General features: G+C 43.7%; 1 protein-coding gene and 1 long non-coding RNA gene across 2 annotated transcripts in view; both read right to left on the bottom strand.

The window, feature by feature from the left end:
* B4GALT5 (beta-1,4-galactosyltransferase 5) overlaps window positions 1–23387 on the bottom strand; it is a 73449-nt gene extending 50062 nt beyond the window's left edge. The window contains exon 1 of the mRNA XM_047068031.1: window positions 23253–23387. Within this exon, the coding sequence (XP_046923987.1) occupies window positions 23253–23367 (115 nt within the window). The 5' untranslated portion in view covers window positions 23368–23387. The remainder of the gene's footprint in view (window positions 1–23252) is intronic.
* LOC124503168 (uncharacterized) lies at window positions 16–3721 on the bottom strand. The gene is made up of 3 exons (XR_006960125.1): window positions 3204–3721; window positions 2007–2102; window positions 16–248 (listed from the first exon to the last, which is right to left on the bottom strand). It is a non-coding gene; the product is annotated as an uncharacterized LOC124503168 (long non-coding RNA).
* Window positions 23388–23636: the final 249 nt, after the last annotated feature.

Raw genomic sequence — 23636 nt, 5'->3', positions numbered from 1 at the left:
ATATGTAAACCCATTTCTCATCATCCTGATTCTATTACCTTTCTTACCAAATATATCCATCTAGCCATCCATCAATTCATCTCATTTTTTTCATATATTTCCCAGGAAATCGCAGAGATCAATACTTGAGTGCGTCATTAGTAAGAGTTCAATATTTGCATAATTTTTCCCCTTTGGATATAAAGTTTCATGAAATGAGTGTCAATCCGCTGAGTTTTTATGAATGCACACCTGTGTAATCCAAATCCCTATCAAGATAGGAAACATACCGTCACCTCTCAAAGTTTCCTAGTTCCTTTCTGGTCAATCCCAATGTCCATTTCCCCCTTCTGGAACAAGTGTTATTTCTAACCCATCCTTTTTCAGGAATGTATTTTGAACAATCTTCAAGTCTATGGGGTGAGGAATCAATCTTAGAAAAGCAATGTTTAAAAACGCCATTTTAACGATAAAATACTAGATGAAAGCACATTCCTGAAGTAAATTTATATGCTTATATATGTAAAGTTAGGAAAAAGTAACCTCTCTAAATTCCTGTAATTCCTTTACATTTAAATACCTTTAAATTCCATGTTAAGTGATATTAATCTAACAGCCAAGTTGCTGCCAGTATCTTTCAATGTAATAATATTTAGCTCCCAAGAAGGCACACTGATTGGTATGCCAACATATGTAGCCTTTATTTAACAACTATTCTTGTTTGCTGAAATTCTATTTTTATTAATTCATGGAAGCACAAAATAGTCTAGGGAAGAATCCTCAGCCACGGGTTTCAATTTTATCCATAATTTACATTCCTTGAATACTTGGATTTCCTCTCTGCATATGACCAAAACAAATCTTGCTTGGCAAGAATGGATTGTTCTCTCTGCTGTTAACTATAGTTACCTGGCCTTATCCAGCAACCAGTTAATTTAACATACATTTGCAGACTGCTTGTGCAGATCCTAGAATATTATTTAACAGCAGGTGAGAGCTATAACTGATCAAAACAGGGCTTGCTGAGTCAGGCAAAACTTCTTTGAGGATTAATTTATTATTTCAACTTCTGAGACTATTTACAGATGAGGAAATATGAGCCATTCTGATAAAACCAAGGTGTAGCTTCAGACATTACTACTATATAAAAACATACCAAAAATGTCCTTCTATGGCATATGACAAAGTCCACATTTTCATACGGGACTGAAAACCTGACACTCTGCCTCCAGATTATACTTTAACATTTTAAGTTAATATATATAATCATACATACAATATAAGCTCAATTATGTTTCTGAACAATTACACACATACCAAAAAAAAAAAAAAAAGAGAGATAAGACAAGCCCCAAAATGTGAATAGTAAATTAACTTTGGGTTATGAGATTTTGTGCTTTCTTTTCTTTATGCTTGGCTGTACTTTCCAAATTTTATACTTTCAGTGCATTGCTTTTAAAATCCAAAGTAAATAAAAACTACTGGGGAAAAACCCCAAAACCCTAGCAGTAACTAACCTGTAACGATCCCCATCCTATTCTGATTATGGAGCTTCGATGCCCTTTGTACCTGTTTTATCTCTGCTGCTCCCCCCAAAGATGCACATAACTGGTTTTCGCAACAGCAAAACACCCTGACATCCCACATACCCCATGTCCGTAAGGACAGCACATGGTACTTGAACTGTTTTAAACCTATGCCCCTACAATCATGCTTTCTCACTATCTTCGGTGTATTCCCATCTGCCAAGTTTTTTTTTTTTTTTTAACTTATTCACTGTAGTCTGCACTATAAAAACAATAGGTGTGTTGAGTGTGCTTTTTCTATTTATACACAAGCCTCTCTCAGCCTCGCCCCCACCAAAAAAAAAAAAAAAAATCCTGCTATTGTCATATCATCATCATCATCCAATGCCACCTTTATGAAAATCCTTGGTTTAATAACTGGACAAGAAATGAGTTCTAGTCTTGGTATTGCCTGGGAGACCGCATAAATCCTTCACCATCTCTAAAATTCCATTTCCCCACCTGTAATATACAGAGGTCATTCCTGTAATCTTGAATATCCTCTCCCACTCTTTTATGTTGTAATTCTTCCATCCTGTTATGTTTCGTATATGTAGCCTGGTCCGAAAAACACATCTAAGATCAGAATCTCCCAAAATGCAGACTACCAATCACAGTTGTAGCCAACATTCACTGGGTACACCACTGGCAGGAACCTTGCTAAGGACTTCACTATGAGGTAGGAACTATTACCATCCCGTGAGAATGCTGACGCACACGTGAACAGAATAGTGAATAGTTCGGGAATTTGCCCCAAGTCACAACTCCAGCAAATTGCAGAGTTGGGACATGAGCTCAGAAGGTGTGGCTCTGGAGCTCCACGCAGTTTTTATCTCCTACGTGCAGGCAAATTCCCTCCGTCCTGAACAAAGCAGACACAGTACGTGGGTAACTTGGGTGTCTCTGAAGGTCTGCAAGCCAGATGATTGGGAGACCGACAAACAGATACACAGGGAGAGGAGAGAGAGAGAGAAAGCTAGCTAGCTAGCTTTCTACATCTCTGTTTCAAGGAGTCTAGGAAGTGAGTATAAATATCCTTACTATTCTCATGGTTACACGTCATTAAAAAACAAGCTTACTTTCCTCACCACTTTCAAAAAGCCTGGCTGACAGTATGTTTATTCTCAGATACGATTAGCTCAGCTCCACGCTTAGAGAGCAGTGCAAATGAGGTTACGGTGCCAATTCGACTCCAGGGCAGGCCTGCAGCTTTTCATAAAGAACAACTCTTTGCATAAGGAGTAGCCTGGGGGAAGCTCCCGGTCCCCAAACAGCTACCTCACAAAGGCCTGACACCAGTCACAAGGGAGAGCTGTCACGATGGGGGACAAAGGCACAAAACAATTCATCCCTGCACCTAGAAAATAATTCAAAACCACATGATGGACACCCACTTTCAACTGTTATTAACGATGAGCCACATCACTCCACTCACAGAATAATAACAAGACTGAGATGGGCTGATAAACTGAGTAACCTCTAAGCTGCTCTTCCTTAAGAGCATCAGGTCTTTGTAAAGGACCTTAATATTCACATTCGTTTCCAAAGAGAAGTTAGAAAAGCTGTGATCCTCATTCTTCGAAGTGCCCCTCTGTACGAAGAGCACGGAGTTGTGGCCAGATCAGAGAAGAAGCAGGCTTATCGGGGGTTCACACCTACCACTCCTTTGGGCCCATTCCAGGAATGCCAGCATTTAAGTGGCACTGTTTCCAGGCAGCTAATGGTGTCTATTTTTCTTCTTCCAACTATAACTTTCAAGAGTTTATGCTTCCTCTTCCTAAATCAAAAGGAATCAAAAACAGGGATTGAAAAATTCAGCCTCCTCAAATTTATCCTAATCCTACAGAGGCAGCATCACACGGTCACGAGGACAGGCTCTAGGAAAAAAGCAGGCTTGGATTCAAATTGTACCTCTTACAAGTTATGTGACCTTGAACAAATTATTTAACCCCTCCCAGCCTTGGTTTCCTCACCTGTAAAACCCGTACATCTCACAGAGGTAGGGTGTTTTAATAGGGTAACACATGCAAAACACCTACAGAGAGGGCTCAGCCAAAGGGGACAGCACCTGCTGCCACTGTCATGGTGGGGGGGGGGGTGGGCCACTGAGCTAGAAGGGGAGACACAGAAATGCAAACTACGGACCAAGACCGTCACTTCTGCAAAAGCAGGCTTTCTCAAACACCACAGTCCCCATCTATATCACAGGGAAGTCTGAAGAGGGGAGGAAAAAAAAAAAAGACTCATCAGAATTACGTGGGCTACAGACTTCACCTTCTGGTTAGTTAAAAACGGGCAGCCCGTAGGAAGAAATCAAGAATGATCCTGTGCACCGAGAGACACAGAAAATAATCTAGGTGACATGGCCCCGGGTGAACAATTTTCCCCCCAAAATGTGAATTTACTTAGCAAAAAGTTTTATATAGACCCCTTCTGAAACAATTCAATCCTTTTCTTCCAAAACACTTCAGTCCTAAAGCCGTTAGGTGGGTCTGAGCTAGGGAGGGGTCTGTGCTGAGGTGTCTGGGGGTGGGGGGAACACAACGGGCCACGGATGGAGGCCTGAGCACTGCAGGACGAGGGCTGTCCTGAATGCAGTGTCAGAACCAGGAAGGGTGAAGAGGGCACTAGCAGAAAGAGGGGGATACCAGAGTTGGGGTGCCACAGCCCAAGCAGGGCTGAGAGGAGTGTCTACCCAGGGAGGAGCAAGCAGTCTAGTCCACGGTGTCAGAACCCACGTGGGGCAAAGAGGACACCCACGCTGGCGGAGAGGCTGGTGCAGAGCATGAGAGCTTAAGTGGGATAAGGACGGAGGAGGAAAGCCCAGCAAAGAGAACTGAACTCTTTGGGGTAAGAAGGATGTCCAAACAGGGACTGGGGATAAAGCAGCAAGGTACATACAAAGAATTGATCAATTAAGTAAATATATTAAGAAAAACGGGAGCTGGGATTCTCACTGCCAAAGGAAGGAATTACAAATATGGAGAGGGAGAAAACTAGAATGAACCCTGAGGTGTTAGCTTTAAATGGCAGGTAGTGATGTGAAGTCACAACTTTCCATTTACATGCATGTAGAAATATAGATGTCAACGTGGGTATGTGTCCACATACATATATTCCATCGATTTATGCACTGAGGCAAGAAGCCTGGACACTCCAATAGCAGTGAGGGCACAAAGGACCTGGATCTTCGCTTCTACATATCCATCCTCCACCAAAAAGAATCAGGATTCTTTGGGGAAAGAGCTGATTCCAGATCTGGGATAAGGAAGGCACAAATGTGCCTAGAACATGTTGTCATGCCAGAAAGTAAAAGAAGTGATTCTGAGCTGAACTATTTTTTTAAATTTTTTGTTTATTTATTTTTGAGAGAGAGAGAGAGAGGACAGAGTGTGAGCAGGGGAGGGGCAGAGAGAGAAGGAGACACAGAATCCGAAGCAGGCTCCAGGCTCCGAGCTGTCAGCACAGAACCCAACGCGGGGCTCGAACTCACAAACCGCGAGATCATGGCCTGAGCCGAAGTCGAACATGTAATCGACTGAGCCACCCAGGCACCCCATGAACTGAACTGTTAATTATTTTGATATAAAAGACATTATTGGGGCAACTGGCAACACTCTGATGGGGACTGAAGGATTAGATGGCCATGAAGTATCAATGTCAATTTTTTTTAATGCTTATTTATTTTTGAGAGAGAGACGGAAACACCGCAAGCGGGGAAGGGGCAGAGAGAGAAGGAGACAGAATCCCAAGCAGGCTCCCAGGCTCTGAGCTGTCAGCACAGAGCACGACGCGGGGCTCGAACCCACAAACCGTGAGATCATGACCCAAGCCGAAGTCAGACGCTTAACTGAATGAGCCACCCAGGCGCCCCCAACAGTTTTTGATTGTTGTGTTCCTAACTTCATTTTTTCCCCATAAGTTCTATGGCTTTTATTCAACAATTTTGTGTAGCATTGTGTTTTTTAGGAACGCTTAAGTCATATTATAGCAGAACTAACTGTATTTAATATAACCACCTTAACAAAGAAGAATAAATTGCATGACATCAATGGTATCCCTATTCTGTACCTATAGACGTTAAAAAGAAACAAAGAGGATGGAAAAAGAAAACATGCCATTTAGTTGCAACCTAAATTTCCAACAACTCGGAAGCAAAGGAATATCCTGAGTTTTCATTCTGTCTAATGGTTCCACATGGGATCTTCCAACAGGCTAGGGAAGCCCGGTCAGCCTAGAGAAGGCCACACAAATTAACTTTAACTACATATCTAATTCCTTTAACTACAGATTTAGAGGGCACGCTGTGTCACAAAACTACATTTGAAAAAACAAAGGAAATAACGGCAGTAAAGTATGTGAATGTTTAATGTGGTCGCAGCAACCTACCCTACCTCCTTCGTTTTAAGCTGCTCTGACCTACCTTTGAGTGCCTTCTCAATCATTTCAAGTTTAGTTACTCCTGACAAGCTGGAGAAAACAATACCAGGCTGGAGAAAAATAATCACTAAGTACAACAGCTTTCTGAGAAAGCCTTTCTTTCTGCTTTGTAGAATCCCATCAAAGTCGGCGCCAGATTGAATACTACACTTTCACATTAAATTAGCCACACTGGTATATGAGTTAATGAAATATAAAACTCTTCCGCTTAATTTTTATTCGTAATATTTAGGAATGAGATTAAATCAACCTGACACCAAAGGGGCTACAATTTCCTATCTGGTTTTCCATATATCAGTAAACACAGCAAGTATATTTTCTTTATAGCTCTCCTTTTAAGAACTCCTTGCCAGAAAAAGATCTTTTTTTTTTTTTTAATGTTTATTTATTTTTGAGAGAGAAAGAGAGAGCACAAGTGGGGGAGGGGCAGAAACAGAATCCCAAGCAGGCTCCAGGCTCGGAGCTGTCAGCACAGAGGCTGACGTGGGGCTTGAACTCATGACTGTGTTCGGCTCAGGTCATGATCTCAAAGTCGGGCGCTTAACCGATGCTTAACCAACTGAGCCACCCAGGCACCCCCAGAAATAATCTTATAGCGAGACATTACATTTAGTTAGAGTGAGGGAGAGACAGAACTAACCAGGAAAAGATGTTACAGCAAAGAAACTGCAAAAGGGTAATCCAGCACAAAATAGCATTTACTGAATTGCTACCCTTCTCTACAATCAATTCTCTCAGACTAACAACTCCTAAGGTGCAAAATTTTCAAATATCTGTGTGTATAAAGATGAGAAGGAAAACCAAGAGATGAAAACATTTGTGAGGAAAAGATTATGAATAAATTATTGTAATTTCCCTCCTGCATTGTTCAAGTCGGTTTAATAGTTTAAAAGTGTTGTTCAACAGCACAAGGGTGGTAACATTTGTGAGACCCTAATTAAATATGATTCATTCTGGAATGTTTCCGGTGACACAAACTTACATAAATAATCTACTGGTACGTTTACTCAGATATCACAATGAAAAGAGTCTGTTTTTCACACATACAAAACAACCCCAAACTGTAGCTTCCATCTATGCACACTGTTTAACTATTTTATTTATAGAACAATTAAATTAATAAAATAATATTAAAATTAAGTTGGTGGCAGTGATGTTTAATTTGTGGATACTGGGGAATGTTACTGAACGCAAACCACAAAACCTATGCCAAAACAAGTCCTAAAAGAGGTATTTTTCCCACATTCCCTTGTAAGCTTGGTACCTTCGCTTTGGTCAAAGCTGACGTAAATAGCTACAGAAATCAGCAATACAGTCTCAGAAAATAAGGCCACTGAACCAAGAGAACACAGGTGGAAGACAGGCTAGCAGTTAATGGTGTGCTCCCAGGGGACCCTAGGGGCCTTCATCATCCTCAGCCATAGCACCTGCTTCTCAAGCTCAGCAGAACCTTCCAGACAACATCACAGGATGAAAAGATTTATCCTTTGCAAACGTACTGACCCTTGTCCTTCTAGCTTTAAATTCTGAGGGTTCAAATAAGAACTGGGTAACAGCAAAAATGAGACCCTCCGGAAACTTTGCTGCAATCAACTGCTTCAGCCCTGGTCTACTACGTACCCCTTCACGGGAATTGGTAACCCTAGCAGGAAGTTCCCCACTTTCCCTTCCCCTCTCTACTCCAATAGAGCACTGTGATCAAGGGGCTGGGGAAGAGGTGGGAACAGTGATTTGTTGAACACCTAACTGGTACCAAGACTTGCAAACATGTGATGATATCCCTCCTTTATCGTCACAATAATCCTGCATTTATGTACCGCTCATCTCCCGTTTTTAAGACATCTAAACAAAAATGAAATCGAATTATCCAAAAGCTTTAAAAATCAGACTGTCCTTATGTTTTGTTTTGGTTTTGGTTGTTTGTTTTTGTTTTTTGGAGTCTTTGGGCCCTTTTACCTTTATAGTTTTCAGAAATACAAAGGTCACATCAAAAAATTACCTTTGTTCATGGCGGTCCAGTATACTATTCACACTGCTTTTGTATGGGTTTGAAATTTTCTGTAATCAAGGGAAATTAAGGGAAAAAAATTATCTCAAACATAAAGTGGACCAAAAAAGTAGCTTCTTACCTACAGTTAACTGCCAAATGAAGTTTGAATAAATGCCAATCTTCTAACCCACACAAATCTTAAGATTTCTCAATACTTAAAACCAGAATGAAGATAAGCCAAGTCAACAATAAAAAAGAAAATCAGGCCAACACCAAAACAAAACATCTCACTTGCCCTGTGCCACATACATTCTCTCTCTCTCTCTCTCTCTCTCTCTCTCTCTCTGACACACACACACACACACACACACACACACAGAAGAATGAAGGATTCCAGGGGCGCCTGGGTGGCTCAGTCACTTGGGCATCCGACTTTGGCTCAGGTCATGATCTCACAGTCCATGAGTTCAAGCCCCGCATCAGGCTCTGTGCTGACAGCTCCGAGCCTGGAGCCTGTTTCAGATTCTGTGTCTCCCTCTCTCTCTGCTCCTCCCCTGCTCATGCTCTGTCTCTTTCCTTCAAAAATAAATAAACATTAAAGAAAAATTTTTTTAAAAAAGAAAAAAAGAATGAAGGATTCCAGTTGCCCCTTCCAGACAAAGCAAATGATGGGTGCCAGCCTAGCACAATCAGCTCAAGTTTTTATCGAAAGCATAATCTTAGCAACAGAGGCAAGGATATTCCCACTTTCCATGCACAGAGCACAAGAGACTAGCTACTTCTCAATCACAGACTTGTGCTTCATGCCGTCCGTATGGTCCAGTCTCAGAAGACGCTTCGTCCTCATCTCTCCTTGGATCAAGTAAAATACAAAACAGTTTCTCATTTCCTACGCAAAAACTACCTCTCAAAATGAAAGACTGGCAAGCAGAGCCAAGACATAAAGGCATAACTTTTGTAAGTTTAAAAACACCAAAGTCATTAACCTAGATACTTTTCTAATTAAAAAATTAGAAATGGGGCGCCTGGGTGGTTCTGTCAGTTGAGCATCCAACTCTTGATTTCGGCTCAAGTCACAATCTCACGGTTCATGACATCAAGCCTTACATCAGGCTCTGCGCTGACAGCACAGAGCCCAAATGGAATTCTCTCTCTCCCCCTCCCTCTCTCTGCCCCTCCCCTACTCTTGTTCTTGCACTCTCTCAAAATGAATAAACTTAAAAAAAAAATTAGAAACAATGTTCCTAGCAATATATGAGAATCATCGTAGCTGCCCCATCCTAAATCAATCAGGACTGTTTTTCTTTTTTTTTTTAATTTTTTTCTTTTTTTTTTTTTTTTCAATGTTTATTTATTTTTGGGACAGAGAGAGACAGAGCATGAACGGGGGAGGGGCAGAGAGAGAGGGAGACACAGAATCGGAAACAGGCTCCAGGCTCTGAGCCATCAGCCCAGAGCCCGACGCGGGGCTCGAACTCACGGACCGCGAGATCGTGACCTGGCTGAAGTCGGACGCTCAACCGACTGCGCCACCCAGGCGCCCCAATCAGGACTGTTTTTCATCGACATGTCAAGTTTACGCACAAGACAAACCATTAATAAATTCATCTGTGACTTCCAATTTCAAAGCATTATCACACACAGACTAGGTAAGACACAAAATGCTTACAAGGGTTAAAATCCTTATTGAATACAAAATGGGCAAAACCTAAAACTACCACTTGTCAGCTGCCCACACACCAGGCCCACATAAAACCAAACATCTAACTGTGCTGGGCATAATTAATATAAAACCGTGCTCTGTGTCATAGTTCAATTATAATGAACATTTTTACAAATCCATCATGTTTTTATTTGATTCTTTTAGTTCCTCACCCTGAAGTTTTCTTGGTTAGCTCGGCAACCTTTAACATTCCCATATGAGCAGGGAACTAGCTAGTTGTACTTTTCAGCACCTCAGATCTGTCCACCTCTCCTTTACTTCCCTAACTTAACAAATAAATAGTGGGGTGCCTGGGTGGCTGGGTGAAGCCTCCGACTTCAGCTCAGGTCATGATCTCGCAGTTCGTGAGTTAGAGCTCCATGTCAGGCTCTAAGCTGTCAGCATAGAGCCTACTTCGGATTCTGTGTTTCCCTCTCTCTCTGTTCCTCCCCTGCTCATTCTCCCTCTATCTCTCTCTCTGTCTCTCTCTGTCTCTCTCAAAAAAATAAACATTAAAAAAACACAAATACATATTGACTGCACACCTCCTGTGTGACAAGACAGTGTTGTAGGCAGGAATACAACAAGGAACAAGAAAGGTAAGTCCCATCCATTTAACACTGAATGAGAGAGAGGTCTGAAGATGGGCAGGAGCACAGAAGTCAGCCAGTGAAAAGGAAAAGGAAAGAGTCTAGTCTATGTTGGAGGGACAGGAGAAGAGTGGCATAAATGAGGCTGGAGAGGGAGGTAGAATCAGGTAAGATAGATAGGGAGTCTGAATTTTATTCCAAGAGCAATCAAAGTCACCGAAGGGTAGGAGACAAATTCGTTATGTCGGACAAATGCCTCCTGAGCACCTACTCGGTGCCAGACTTGTATTCTAAAACCGACACTCTTCCAGGTGGAAGAGAAGAGGCCTCGGCATGTAAATGTGTCCCTCGTCCACTGGTCCAGAGAGCACTGTTCTTATTAAGAAACATCAGGTCATTGCTTACCACCATCACCATGACTCCATTCAGGAGACACACAGCAGCCACATTCCCTGTAAATGTGACCACCAACCAAAACCAGGCACAACCAATGAGCCCAGTGGGGTAGGAAATCAAATGTGTTTTCAAGAATTTAACTTTTCTGCTGCCTTAAATACCACGGTCTTAAATGTCTTAAATTATATGCACTATTATTTCTGGCAATTAAGGAATGTTAACACCAACGGAACAGCAGTTGAAACTGATCTTCAATTAAACACATCCATCCAGGAGTATCAAATCACTCAAAACTGAAAATTTTTACTACAGGGGAGCTGTAGTCCCTAGCCGAATACTTAAAAAGTAACAGAGCTATGGTGCCTGCCTCATTCATTACCGAACCCCAAAGCCCAGCACACTGCAAGGGTGCAACACAGAGATTAAACTAATGAAGTTATAGCTCTAGTAGCCAAAGTAGGCAAATGGAAAGTCAAGTTTACGTACTTTTTCTTTCATCACAGAAAAAAAAATTTCTAAGGACCCACCTGTCTTTAATCACCACCATTATCATTCATGTTTAGATAAATACATCTGCAGCTGGCACCGGGCACAAGACAATAAAACTGCCAAATTTTACCTTGTCAGAGGTGCAGGAGTTCAGCAGGTTTTACATATTAGGTTTTCCTTTTTGCTCATTCTTTAGACTCTGTTCATATTCTGATAATGTTACGAAGGAAACAGGATGAAAAATAAAAAATCCTGTGTTCACACCACAACCCTCCTCATCATGCAGGGACCATCCTGGCAGCGTGTGCCTCACCTCCACCTGCCAGCCTGGCCTGTGCCGTTGACCGGGAGGCATGGGGAAACAGAACGCTCTGGTGAATAAGGAATTACCAATTTTCAACGAATCAGAAGACAAAACAAAAACAAACAAAAAGACCCCACATTTCATACCAAACTCAAAACCACGCCTCCATTGTCTTCATTCTAACCACCAGCACCTATTATTAAATAACCAAATGTAGGGGCCTCTGGGTGGTGGCTCAGTCGGTTGACTTTGGCTCAGGTCATGATTTCCCGGTTGGTGGGTTTGAGCCCCGCATCAGGCTCCGTGCTGACAGCTCAGAGCCTGGATCCTGCTTTGGATTCTGTGTCTCCCTCTCTCTCGCACTCTGCTCTCTCAATCTCTCTCAAAAATAAATAAGCATTAAAAAAAATAATAACAAAATGTATAAGGTGCTGGTTAATGGAGATTTGGGGTCTACCAAATGCCAAGTAAAATTTACTTTTCCCTATCGTAGAAGTCATCAGCCCCTTTCATTTCTGTATAGAAAATAATGAGCCCAGTGTTTCATTAACTATGTTCACCAATCTATAATATTTTCCAAATTTCTCTTCTGTAGCAGATGTTCAATCAGTAAACTGTATTGTCCCCACCACCAAAACTGTGGTATATCTCAACATCTGGCCTTGCCTTTACACGGACTTTCAGAGAACCGCGACTCGAAGCAGAAAACGTTTAAGTTATATTTCAGTCCCGCTGCACAAAATAACCAATAAACAAAAAACATCAAAGAAGACGTGGATAGTCCCCCTTCCATCAGAAAAAGTCACAGGACTCTTCTAACACTTGAAACACTTAACACAATCCGCACAGCGTGTCAAGTTTAGCAAAAACAGTAACTATTTTAAAGACAGAGTCAGAAATCAAGCAAGCAGCATCACATTTAAAGAGGTTAAGAGCAAAATAAACCAAAAACCTGTGACTCCTCCTTTCTCAGTAACCAGACCAGTAGTAGCTTGTGCAGGAAATGCACGAAATGCCTTCTGGTAACTTAAGCATTACAAACGCCTATCGGACCTTCACAGGCAGAAAAAGGAATGGGCACGCTGAAGAGAGCAAAAGTTAGCAGTACATTTTTTTAAAGTGCAAACAAAAGAAAAAAAAGAGACAAATTGAACCTCATTAAAATTAAAAACTTTTGCACACCAAAGGTTGCTATCAAGAGTGAAAAGCAGCCCACAGAATGGGAGGATATTTGCAAACCACAGATCTGATAACAGCTTAATATTCAGAAAATAGAGAGAGCTTCTCACAACTCAACAGACAATCCAATTAAAAAATGGGCAAAGGACCAGAACAGACATTTCTCCAAACAAGATACACAAACGGCCAATAAACCCATGAAAAGATGCTCATTATTCGTCATTAAGGAAATACAAAGCAAAACCACAATGAGCCATCATTTCACACCTAAGATGTTTATACTCAAAAAAAAAAAAAAAAAAAAAAACACCCAAAAATGGAGAATAAGAAGGGCCGCCAGGATGTGGCAAACTGGAACCCTCATACACCGCTGGTAGGAACGTAAAATGGTGCACCCACCGTGGAAAAGTCTGGCCGTTCCTCAAAAAATTAACTAGAATGACCACGTCACTCAGCAATTCCAATCCTAAACATATACCTCAAAGAATTAGAAACAGAGACTCAAGCAGATATTTGTACACTAAAGTTCAGAGTGGCATTGTTCACATACCCAAAAGGTGGAAATAATTCAAGTGCTCGTCAAAGATGAAAAAACAAAATGTGGTGAATACATACACTGGAATATTCTTCAGTCATAAAAGGAACAAACTTCTGATCATGCCATCACATGGATGAGCCTTGAAAACACAACATGAGCTGAAACAAACCAGGTACAAAAAGACAGTATTCTAGGATTCCACTTATGTGAAGCATCTAGAAAAGGCAAATTCATAGAGACAGAGAGAGATCAGATGGTACCTGGGGCTGAGGAAAGAGGAGAATGAGGAATTACTGTTTACTGGGAACAGAGTTTCTGCTTGAGGTGATGACATTTTTGGAAACGGTGATGGGTGCAAAACTTGTGAATGTAACGAAAGCCACAGAATTACACATTTAAATTACTAAAATACAAAGCAAACTTTATGATATATATTTTTCTACCCCAAAGAAAACAAGTACAAAGTAGTTTGGGGCAAAATTAATGTAAAGCCACTTCAAAACCAGGATTAACAGAAGAAGCAGTCCTTCCCCAGAGTGAATGCAATCCCACAATGAAAGGCTGATTTACGCAGACAACAGTTTCTTCATTCATGCCATCAAACGCTGAAGTGCATACAACGTGCCAGGCACTATCCTAGACCCCCCAAAAAATCACAATCCAGAAAACCTCCCGATCAGGACTCTACAGATTATGACGATATGGATAAAGTGAGTTTTTCTTAACAAGTTAAAAGATTAAATGCTTTTATTTAAAATACACAGTTTCATAATAAGTACATCAAAACGCCTAAAACCAGTCTGTTACCATCTTTGGCCCACGTGGTTTAATTGAAGTTGCCAATTTGTCACTTTCTAAACTGGAATAAAGGACCTTTCCTTCCTTCCTTCCTTCCTTCCTTCCTTCCTTCCTTCCTCCCTCCCTCCCTCCCTCCCTCCCTCCCTCCCTTCCTTCTTTCCAACAACCCAAACATGATCACAGCGCAGCATTTAAGAAAATACTATTTTCTGACCTTCATAAGCCAATGGGCTACCAGTCGGAAAATATATACATCACAATCCTGAGTATAATTTAGGCGTGGTGCCTAAAAGCAGAACTCCTCAAGATGGGATAATTAGCAGTTCTATGAGGGAAAAAAACAAACAAACAAACAAACAAACAAAAAAACTCTTGTTTTCCCATCTTTCCAAGTGCATGGTTGTTCAGCAATGAGAACTAAGCAAAAGGTTTAAATGACTATGAATCATAGTTTTGGGACCACCTGGAGGGTGAAGAAAACAGTTTCCCCTTTATGATATTTAAATGTTTTACAGCTCTTTAATAAAAAATAATACACAGTCGTGCTCACTAGCATAGCCTAGATTAATTTAAGTTTTAAAGCACAACACTGAGCTGTCCTACGACCCACGCCTGCTGGTACCTGACACTCCACAGCATTTTCATCACCATAATTAGGCCACTAATCGCCTCAGAGAACTGTTCATAATTGATGACGGTAACTAAGGTAACTCAGAAACAACGACCAGGTTGCCTTCTAGTCGCTGCAAAGTACCTGGGTATCTGTAACCTGGGAAGGAGCAGGAACAATGCCTACCGTCTAATAATTGCTTACTCAAACCAGCAAAGGGAGGGGAGGGAGGGACACTGGAGAAGAGACAGCACTTTAAATGATTCAGGGTGACTCCCGTGCCTGGGAAAACACTGAATTCAGGGGATCGGCAGGAGGTATGAATGTTCTTCAGGATAAAGCCACAACATAAAAAAGAATTTACTGGGTCAAAATGTAATATTCATTTTCATTTAGCATCCAATTACCTAGAGGACGGAGGACCGAGCAGGAGCTAATGAGTCCGGGGCTATCTCACGCTTGAAAGCAAAAGTGTGATACTAGGGAAAGGACTGATTTAGCAGATTAAAACTTAAAAGGATTTCCCCAAGGACAAAAAAAAAAAAAAAAAAAGAGCGGGGGGGGGGGGGGGGCGGGGAGGTTTTAACATCCCCAAGATATTCCCCATAAAATTCTTTTTAGTTTTTTCCCTTGCCCAAGACAACACACAAATTTTTTTTCTTTTCCTTGTCATAGTAATTTCAAAGATACAGACTTTAGTGCAAAAATTCTTCTTTTTAGGGCAAAAACTGTCCGAACACAACAGCACTGCACACAGTGAACTTCTCCATCACCCCAAAGGGGGAACCTGTGCAAACACTTCGCCACCCCAGCAGCGCCACAGAAGCCACGGCTCAGCACCTCACCGAGGGTTAAGCAAGCGGGAAACCCAAATTTTAAAAGATGGGTGCCTTCACACACACAAGTCATTATTCCTTCTTCCACACCAGGGTGCCATCCACACTCGCCCAGAATCCTGTAACCTCAGATCTGACAGCATCCCTAGAATCTGTACCACCATCCGTGCCCTCAGTTTACAGACGTGAAGACTGAATAACGCTTCCTGTCTAGTCACTGGTGATGCCCGACTAGAGCCGCGGTCCTTCCAGCTCCGTGTGGTGCTAGCATCAGACCCTGAAGGACGTCTCCCACTTACAAACAATCGTTACAAACCTAGGGAGCTTGGTGTCAAGCTCTGTGCTAAGCCCTTTTACATACATGCTCTACTTAATTCCCACCACAACCATGAGAAAGATAGTATCTTCCACTTGGTAGATAAGAAAATTGAAAATAATTTGCCCGGGGGACCTGGCTGGCTCATTGCATAGAGCTTGTGACTCTTGATCTCAGGACTGTGAGTTAGAGCCCCTGCTCTGAGCAAGGAGGAAAAGGAGGGAGGGAGGGAGGGGAGAGGAGGGGAGGAGAGGGAGGGAGGGAAGAAACAATGTGCACATTCAGTGTGTTGATTCAAAACCTAGGTCTGGCTGACTTCTAAGCTAATGTTCAGTCCTATTCTCCAGTCCTTACCATGGCTACAGGGTCCTACACAGCCTGACCCCTCCTACATTTCTGAATTCATCTCCTACCACTCTCCCATCACTTAAAAAAATCCAGTCGGGCCCCCTGGGTGGCTCAGTCAGTTGGGCATCCAACTTCGGCTCAGGTCATGATCTCGAGGTCCGTGAGTTCGAGCCCCACGTTGGGCTCTGTGCGGACAGCTCAGAGCCTGGAGCCTGCTTCGGATTCTGTGTCTCCCTCTCTCTCTGCCCCTCCCCCGCTCATGCTCTGTCTCTCTCTGTCAAAAATAATTTTTTTTTTTTAAATCCAGTCAACCTTCACTCAAACTCATCCCTGCCTCAAGGCTTTTATACGTGCTGGGTGCCCCCATCCCTAGCCCGACCACCACCCCCAAACCTGTGAACGATTCATTCTACCCCTCCAAGACAAGTATCACCTCTTCAACAAGGCTTTCCCTAACCATTCAATCTAAAATAGACACTCAGGGGGCACCTGGGTGGCTCAGTCAGTTAAGTGCGTCTTGATCTTGGCTCAGGTCATGATCTCAGGTTGGCAGGATGGAGTCCCACGTTGGGCTCTGCTGGGCTCTGCACTGATAGTGTGGGGACTGCTTGGGATTCGCTCTCTCCCTTCTCTCTGCCCCTCCCCCCACGCGTGGGTGTTCTCTCTTTCAAAATAGCTAAACTTAAAAAAATAAACAAATAAAATACAACAGATACTCCGTCACTCCTACAGCTATCTGAAATCTTCTTGTACATTGGTTGGCTCCTTATTAGGATAAAAGCACCACAAGGGCAAAAACCTCTCACTGAAATAAAAGCGCCAAGATGGCAAAACGTTCTGCCTTATTCATTTCTAGACTACCCAATACCCAAAAGAGCATCAGACCAGAGGAGGCTCTCAAAGGAACCACCAGTTGCATAAAGGAATGAATGCCTTTATTCTACTTTTCCCTAGTTGTTTCTTGTGATTAATCTTATCTTTTCAACCATCCTGCATGTGCCTCAGGGATATCTTACAATTCTCACTTTGGGCAAGTTAATGACTCAACTTGGGCTTATACAATCATCTAGAAACTGAAAGAAGCAGTCGGTCTGGAATTCAGGGGTGCCTGACTCTTGATTTCGGCTCAGGTCATGATCCCAGGGTCGTGGGACCAAGCCTTGGGTTCTCTGTCTCCCTCCCTCTGCCCCTCCGTCCCTCTCAAGCGTGCGCACACTCTCTCTAAAATAAAACATCTTTTGTATTGAAAAGTGTTTAAAAAGAAGCTTAGAATTCAAGTATCTCCCACAGCCGGTAACATAACGAGGTAGATACTGAAATACTCATTATTGACCCATGGACCTTAAATCCCTTTCATTTTCTCACATATTTCTACAAAAATACACCTACTGTGCAAAGGCAAGCACGCTTACCTAGCTGGCATTAGAAACTAAGGAATAACTGGGGCGCCTGGGGGGGCTCAGTCAGTTAAGCGGCGACTTCGGCTCAGGTTATGAGCTCACAGTCCGTGAGTGCGAGCCCCGCGTCGGGCTCTGTGCTGACAGCGCGGAGCCTCCTTGGGATTCTCTGTCTCCCTCTCTCTCTGCCCCTCCCCCATTCATGCTCTCCCTCTCAAAAATAAACACTAAAACAAAAAAAGAAGAAAGAAAGAAACTAAGGAACAACTACCCTTACATACGCAGGCCCGCCTCTTCTCGAGGGCTCCATTCGCCTCTTCCAAGCCACACCCAACCTGTCTGCTTCTGATTATCCTTTATCTTGACCAGTGTTAAGCTCCAGTTTTCTCTACTTCTTTGACAGGCCTCAGCAGCATCACATTCTTTTACTTCTCGCCTGCTAAAGTTTTGTTTGCTTTAGAGGGTTGGATGTGTCCAACAGATCTCCTATGATCAAAAAAGCTCCAAAATTAGAGCAGTCAGTTGCATTTTGGCTCCTATGGTTTGGAATTTCTACTCTCCTGAAGAGTTCCAAAGAGTCTTAGCAACACAGAGACCCTCCTTCCTGGTAATATATTATATGCTGCTCCCACTGGCCTGTCAAGCTTGGGGTGGGGGGGGGGGGGATGTCAGGATTGGGGCGGGACCATCTACTGGCTACAGTATCAAAGGCCTGGAACCGTATCTGATACCCTGTGAACGGCTGCTTCTAAAGATTGTCCAAGATGAGCATATTTTCACTGTTAAAGACATTTCATCTCCAAACCCAGACCTTGTTTCCAACACAGCAAAATGCTGCAGGGGAGACATGAAACATCGCCAAAGTCCTGGTCAAAAATGTGCTGTTCAGTTTTATAACTTCAACCTGTTCCCTAAAGATGGTTTCCTTCTAAGACAACTGACCGGACTCAAAGAAAATATTTGAGTGAGTTGAGTGTGAAAATGAGCATGAGGGGGTGGCGATCTTTAACAGGATGAAGTTTTTTTACTTTTTTTTAAAAAAAATAACCCACATTCCACCATATGTATATCACTCCACAAAAGCTCAAGCACTACATGCACTGTGGCATTTAGGGGGCATTTTCACATAGGGTACAAAAAAAAACCCACAAAAAAATAAAAAAACGAGGCTGTTTTCATACCAACCTGGGGATTCTGAAATTTTCCTATGGTTATTAGAAAAAGTTGCACTTGACTACATAAAACATGTATCTTATCTAAAATCTTAGGCCCAATATTTGTACAGAATATGAATGAATTATCAACTTTCTGTATGTGAAAACATCTCCTTAAAAGTTGGTTAAGATGGGGGCGCCTAAGTGGCTTGGTCGGTTAAGCGTCCGACTTCGGCTCAGGTCATGATCTCACGGTCCGTGAGTTCGAGCCCCGCGTCGGGCTCTGTGCTGACAGCTCAGAGCCTGGAGCCTGTTTCAGATTCTGTGTCTCCCTCTCTCTCTGCCCCTCCCCTGTTCATGCTCTGTCTCTCTCTGTCTCAAAAATAAATAAACGTTAAAAAAAAATTTTTAAAAAAAAGTTGGTTAAGATGAAGTTCTGGTTTTTCAAACAGCTTTGGGGTTTTGTCAAGTATAAGATCAGAGAGAATCAAGTGGCTTGCTCAAGGTCATTTGGTCAAATCAGGTGGGATTAGCATTACTGATTCCTGCCTTCCAAAAGCCAACCAAAAATCAAACTTTTCTTGGAACTAAGCAAGCCAAAAGGGAAAAATCATTCCCCATTTCCTCTCCTCGGTAATCCAAGGACAAAAGAAAAATTAGTTTCAATGGCAGAACTTCAATTAATAAAGTTCCGTCAATACATAGATTATTACCTCCAACCATGCACAGCACCTCTCTCAAAATTTGTAACTATTTTACCAATTTGCAAAGGTCAGTAACCTCTATACAACCTTCCCATCTAACAGCCCCATAAACTTACTAAGATGCTTTTAAATCAGCCTATGTACATCTATAAATAGTTCACTTCTCTTATCTTCTATAAGATCTGGTCAGACTGCAATATATAGATGTACTCTGAGCTGTTAGATTTTTTTTTCTTGAAGTTAAAGGATCATAAATAAGTTCAAAGTTTTCTTCAGAACTCTGAAAGGAATAGGGATATTTCACCAGGACGGGTGAAGCAGCGATTAAATACACGGGAATCGGTCAGGCTGGGGCTGGGGCAGGGCTAGAGAGGCTCCTACACATTTTTATCCCCAGATCAGCTGCTGCTTCAGACATTTCAAACCCACCACCTTCATCACATTTTCTGCCCCATCCTTTTCATTTCTACTTTCAACCTGCTGATATAAAACACTACCTTTGAATTAATAACAAAAATGTAATATGCAGTGAAGCCATATTTTGAAATCACTAACTGGACTGGGATAGGGGTATTAAAGCGGCTGGGAACTCTTTGTACTTATTACAAGCACAGTGTACTCATATCTAGCAGGCAACAGTCCTCACATCCAATCTTCCGAGTCGAATGGTGCCATTACCCCTATTTCAGATGACCCTCAAGTCCAGGATATTGCCCTTTGCTCTCGGACGAAAGGTCACCAACATTAAAAGCTGGCATGAGAACTCAAAAATACTAAGTTAGTGGGCAGGCTAAAATTGTGGCTGGATTCTATCATATATGAACAACTTTAAAATATTTATAACTAACATTAATTTTCTCTTACCTCAATTTCAATTCAAGTCTACTTATTTCTGAATATAGTTGTAACACACTTTTTGGACTGATGATTTCTCTGTAGGCCTTTGAGCAAAACGTGATCACTGGGTATATAAAGCAAATCAAAAGCAGGACTGGAAAAAATTAAACCCGGAAGGAAATATAAGTCACTAACACTTTCCATTATGCCAGAAGTGAGAAATGTCATTATTTGGAAATGAATCAGGTTAAGCTATTATCACACTGCCAACATACAACTGTTTTTGACCTGCAAAAACAGAAATTTCAAATGGTTCAACCTAATGTTATTTTCTAAGCTCATTTTGATAACTGTCTCAAATTAAGGTGTTGACAACCCAAGGCACATAAAACCTTCTATTTCTCTAGATTGCCTTAACCTTTGGAAAGATTTGCCACCCCACTGTCCAAAGCTGGCCATTTGAGAAATTAAGTGTATTAACAGGAAAGCCAAGATTTAAAAAACGAAACAAAACAAAAACAAAAACGAGACCAAAAATCCCACCAAACAGCTGAGTATAACTGTGCCTACAAGAACCCTAAAGCCATTCCACATCTTTTGTGCAGTTGACATTCTCCACTAACAGAAGTTGAATCCTGAGAAGATCGGCCCTTTAGAAGACTTCCATTTAAGGAAAAACTAGTGAAAATGTAAGTGCACCGCATCTTTTTCAGTTTTCAATGATACAGGAATCTAAGCATGGTAAATGTTCATCATTTTACACTGGGGTTCCACTGACCTAAAAATTTATTGTTGAGGAATTCTAACTGAGTTGGTGAGTTCTGCTGGAGAATGTGCCTTCTAACCTTTCTAATCTCAAGGGTGATCACCATCCCAGTGGGATTATTCTGCTATTTGGATATGGTTGATTTATGTACAAACAACAGAAATAACCTGTCACGGAAAGTGGTTATGGCTGCAAGAATACGTCTAGGTCTAAATCTATCATCTCACACCCATTGTTAGTAAGTCTAATAACTAATATGCTAATGACCTCTTTTCTCAATTAATTCCACTAATTACTCACCTGTTCTCATTCTGCCAAAATTCCTCTCTCCTAATCTGATCCATCAGACCACATACTATACTCTCCCAGAGGGATGTTTTTTCCCTAAGATACTTCATAAACTGTTAGGACAATCAGATGGTGCCTGTTCTATCTTTCCAGGTTTCATTTATAGTATACAGCATCAATATTAACCAGCAAGTGAAATACGCTCTTAAAAAAAAAAAAAAAATCAGGAGAGAATCTCCTGCTCTATCTGGAAATTTCTCTATTCAGCTAGTTCAGTGTTGACAGGTCAACAGAGAATGGCACTAGGCATTACTACAGTCCTAAAGGGCATGCCCCTATAGTGAACCCATCAACCCTTTCCTAACATCCAAATGACCCAGACTTTTTATAGCAGAATCTACTCTCCTTGCCCCAGCCCCAACAGCATCTTCTGGTCATTTTTCACCCTGAACTAAAGTTTTCTCTGGAGCGTGTGGTGACACCCTGTCAGTCAAATACATTCTTTAAACCTTCCATCTACTCCCTTCTTTCTCCAAAGTTGCATGTAACTGTTTTTTAAAAAAACACGTACAAAAACTCCCTGTGCATCGTAAGTGCTTTAAAAAAGAATGTATCTACTTCCATCCTTAAAACCCTATGAGGCTAGGTTTAGTACTCCCATTTTACAGAGGAGAAAAGCTGAGGCTCAGTAACTTGCCCAAGGTCATAAAGGGCAGGGATTTGAATTCGAGTCCGACCTCGGTGTCCTCTGACCTTAACCCTCATGCTGTATTTCCTTCCAATCTCTTTCTTCATGTCCTTTATGTCTGTCTGCTCTGTGGTCTTACAAAGTCTATGCTTGGGCAGTGTTCAGTTTCTCCTGGGGCTGTCTTGCCTTTAAAGGACATGCCTTCCAGAAGAATGAGTACCCATTCCATTTTTTCTCCATGCTCCTCCTTCCCACCTGGCACCATTTCCCCCAAGGCTCTTATCACATCTCCTCCTCTTGGGCCAATTTACGTGTCCTCTGGGTCCCTGAGCAGGCACCACAGGATACTGAAGGGCCACCTTCTACCCTCAAGGCTACGAGAGAGAAGTAAAAGGGTGGAAGGGTCCAGACAGCCCCTCTGCCTAAGTCTTCATTCAGGAAGAAACTGCGGCCGAGGACCGGAGCGGGGGGGAGAATTTGGGGAAGGAAAAGAGGTACGGGGCGGAGTAACAAGGGTGTGCCCTTGGGGGTGGGGGGTGGGGAGATGGAGACGGGGAGGAGGCGTGGGACGCTCAGGGTTTAACAGATTGAATGGGAGGGGGGGTGGACCGCCATAAGGTGGGGGGGGGGGTGCCACCCGGAAAGGAAAGGGGCCACTTGGAGGAGGAGAATGTGTGCGCTGGGGAGGAGAACCTGGAGGTGGATATAACAGGAAAGTGGAGGGAAGAAAGGGTAGGGAGGAGGAGCAGGAAACGGTGGACTCACCCGGGAGGAGAGAGGGGAAGGATGGATGGGAACCGGGAAGGTGGGGCGCCTCGAGACCCCACCACCGAGGCTCGGCGAGGAGGGGCGGGAGGGCCGAAAGGGTTCGGGGTCCGCGGAATGCCGGGAACCGGGGCCTCGGGAGACCCCGGGGGAGGAGGAGCGGGAGTTCTCGAGCCGAGCGGCGGGAAGGGGGGGCTCGAGGGAGGCAAGGGCGGGAAAGGGGGCGTCCCGGCCCGGGGGCTGGGGGCGAAGGTATCGTCGGGCTCGCCAGGGGATGGAGTAAGGAGGGCCGGGGGTGCGCGGGAGGCAGGCGGGGGCAGAGGGTTCCGGGGCCCGTCGGGGTGCAGAGGGCGGGAACGTCCTGGCGTCCCCCGAAGGCCGGGCGTGGGGTCTCCCGAGGGTCGGGCCGGGGTCCCCGCAATCTTCCGCGGCCAGGCTCCCGGCGGCCTCCGGCCGGGGTCTTCCAAGGGTCGGCGCGCCGTCAGGGTGGGGCGAGGGGTTCCCGAGATTTTCCCCCGCTCCCCGAGGCCGGAGCGGCGCCTCCCCCCCCAGGACCCCAGGCTTCCTTCCTACCTATGCCGGGCGCCACATAGACGAAGTAGAGCAGGGAGGACGACAGCGAGAAGAAGAAGAGTGCGGCGAGCAGCGAGCGGCGCGGCAGCCGCAGCAGCCCCCGGCGGACGCGCATTCTGCAGCCGAGCCTGCTCCCGCCGCTCCCCGTCCGCCGCCTCCTGGGCTGCCGCCGCCGCCTGGGCCTCGGCCACCACCTCCCGGGCCTCGCGGGCCGCCGCTCGCCGCCGCCGCCTCGCCGCTCCCAGCCGCCGGCCGCCGCGGGCCGGGCCACATAGAGCGGGCGGGGGCCTGAGCGGCCCGGAGCGAGCGCAGCGGCGGAGACGGGGCGGGGCGGGCCGCGGGAGGCGGGCCGGGGGCGGGGCCAGCGCCGCCGGGCACCGTCGC

The sequence above is a fragment of the Lynx rufus genome, unplaced genomic scaffold (assembly GCF_022079265.1).
Source record: "Lynx rufus isolate CCGP_SWC_20201006 ecotype Redwood Valley unplaced genomic scaffold, mLynRuf1.p SCAF_8, whole genome shotgun sequence".
Lineage (NCBI taxonomy): Eukaryota > Metazoa > Chordata > Mammalia > Carnivora > Felidae > Lynx > Lynx rufus.
Note: the sequence above shows the minus strand (reverse complement) of the source record. Positions and strands in the feature narration are given on the sequence as shown.